The sequence below is a fragment of the Seriola lalandi genome, unplaced genomic scaffold, assembly GCF_002814215.2.
Source record: "Seriola lalandi dorsalis isolate HSWRI2012SDOR001 ecotype SW California unplaced genomic scaffold, Sedor1 jcf7180002052903, whole genome shotgun sequence".
NCBI classification, from domain to species: Eukaryota; Metazoa; Chordata; class Actinopteri; order Carangiformes; family Carangidae; genus Seriola; species Seriola lalandi.
Genome location: NW_019523456.1, coordinates 1 through 2,024, shown reverse-complemented (window position 1 = coordinate 2,024; position 2,024 = coordinate 1). Strand labels below are relative to the sequence as shown.

Below are 2,024 nucleotides of genomic sequence, written 5' to 3'. Positions count from 1 at the left end.
ACAACACACACAGAGGGGGTGTGGCTTCGTTCTCTGGTCAGGACGCCATGACAACACTATATCTTTACAGAGACAACAGTTGTTAACTGCTGTATTTTTGTTTAAAATCTAATTTACAGAACCTTTAATGTCTGTTTGTGTTGTATTGTAGCTGAGTTGTATTTGCCCATGGATGCCCCCAAACTCTTACACACAGCTGTATGGTTCAACTTTTTCAACTTGCTGTCTGTGTGACTATAGAACCACAGAAACCACACCGGAGCTAATTACAGTCGGTGGATAGTGGCAGCTTGGTCTTGAGTGGGATTGGAGGTGGCCAGATGCTCACTGTCTGAAGCCACTGATTGAGCTGTTAATTAATTAATTAATTCATATATATACAAAAAATGGCTGTATGACTGCAGAGTACTTGCATGCCCATTGGGATGAAATCATATTTGGTGTGAGTGATGGTAAAGATAAACAGAAGCCTCTCTCACATTACAAAACCATTCCTGATCACCATAAATTTTTCCTAAAAGTAGGAGCACAGTTGCAGACGAGCTGAGTCGAGTCTTGCGTGTCTGTTCTCGTCAGGGCGGGAAGGAGCACGGTGTTCCCATTTTAATTTCAGAGATCCATCCCAGTCAGCCCGCAGACAGATGTGGAGGTCTGCATGTCGGAGATGCCATCCTCGCTGTCAACAGCATCAATCTGCGAGATGCCAAACACAAGGAGGCTGTCACCATTCTGTCCCAGCAGGTAACACAGGAGAGCACACACATACACATGAACACATAACCGCGACAGAGACATATTGTGTTCAGGTTGTATATCAGTCCCATTCTTGTGGACATGATATCTCAGTAACGCCTTGAAGGAACTTCTTCAGAGTTGGCACAAACATTCTCTAGGACTCAAGGATGGACTGATTAGATGGCTTAGGATCATTGCAACCTATGCAAACGCATTCGTTGGCCAAAGGTCAAGGGGTCAAGTTCTCGGTGAACTCATAAAACATGGTTTTGGCCTTGTGAACGCAACCTTGAGGGAATTTCTTGAAATTTGGCATAATTGTTCATTTGGACTCTCAAGGACGAACTGATTAGATTGTGGTGATCAAAGGTCAAAGACACTGTGACCTCCTAAAACACTTCTTAGCCTTTATTCACAGCAATTATGACAACATTTGACACAAATACAGGGATGTAACCTGAAACCAGAGGCAGACAGCCACCAGGGGATCATGCTAGTTTAAAAGTGCTCATTCTGTGTCTTTGTCAGCGAGGACAGATAGAGTTTGAAGTGGTGTACGTGGCTCCAGAGGTGGACAGTGATGATGAGAATGTGGAATATGAAGACGACAGTGGCCATCGCTACCGACTCTACCTGGACGAACTGGACGACAGCAGCACAGCACCGCCTAGCAACAGCTCGGCATCTCTGCAAGGTGCGTTTTCAAAACTTGTTTTGACCACTAATTAGCTGCACACAGATCCATAAAAAGTCCTTCACACTGCTTCAATTCTCAAATGCAACGTTCTCCGTTCTGCTTTTCCTGCTTTGTATTACCACAGTCTGTGTTTACCACATCTTTACAACAGAGGGTGAAAGTATAACGTTTGCATGACCTGTAGTCAGAAAGACCTCAGTTACGAGAAGAGGACCAGGTTGAGTAATACTGTAAACAGTGTAGCTTCCTGGTTTAAAACAAGATGACTAGATGACTCTAGAGATAAAACTCACCTGCCACCATTTGTACCTGGGCTGCAGAGTCAGATTAGAGTCACTGACTCCGGCTCCTGTTGACTGCATGGAACTGCTATAGGGTTTTATTGTCAGTATGTAGAATGTAAAGTATGTATAGAATACTTGTTTTATTCATGGTTTGGACTTAGATGTCAGTATGAAATGATCATGTGACCAGTGTGAAGCGTCTCTTTTGTGTCACAGTGACTTTCACTGGATTCAGTTATTTGGGACCTGAGATGTTCGGGTGATGATGTTTTTTATTGTTGTACACTCATCCATTCTCCAAAAATGGG

General features: G+C 43.6%; 1 protein-coding gene across 3 annotated transcripts in view; it reads left to right on the top strand.

The window, feature by feature from the left end:
- Positions 1–1,479, top strand: part of gopc (golgi-associated PDZ and coiled-coil motif containing) — a 13,950-nt gene extending 12,471 nt beyond the window's left edge. For all 3 annotated transcript variants that reach the window (XM_023400686.2, XM_087172455.1, XM_087172454.1), the window contains 2 exons: positions 577–741; positions 1,264–1,479. In XM_023400686.2, coding sequence (XP_023256454.2) covers positions 577–741; positions 1,264–1,464 — 366 coding nt within the window. In that variant the 3' untranslated portion in view covers positions 1,465–1,479. The remainder of the gene's footprint in view (positions 1–576; positions 742–1,263) is intronic.
- Positions 1,480–2,024: the final 545 nt, after the last annotated feature.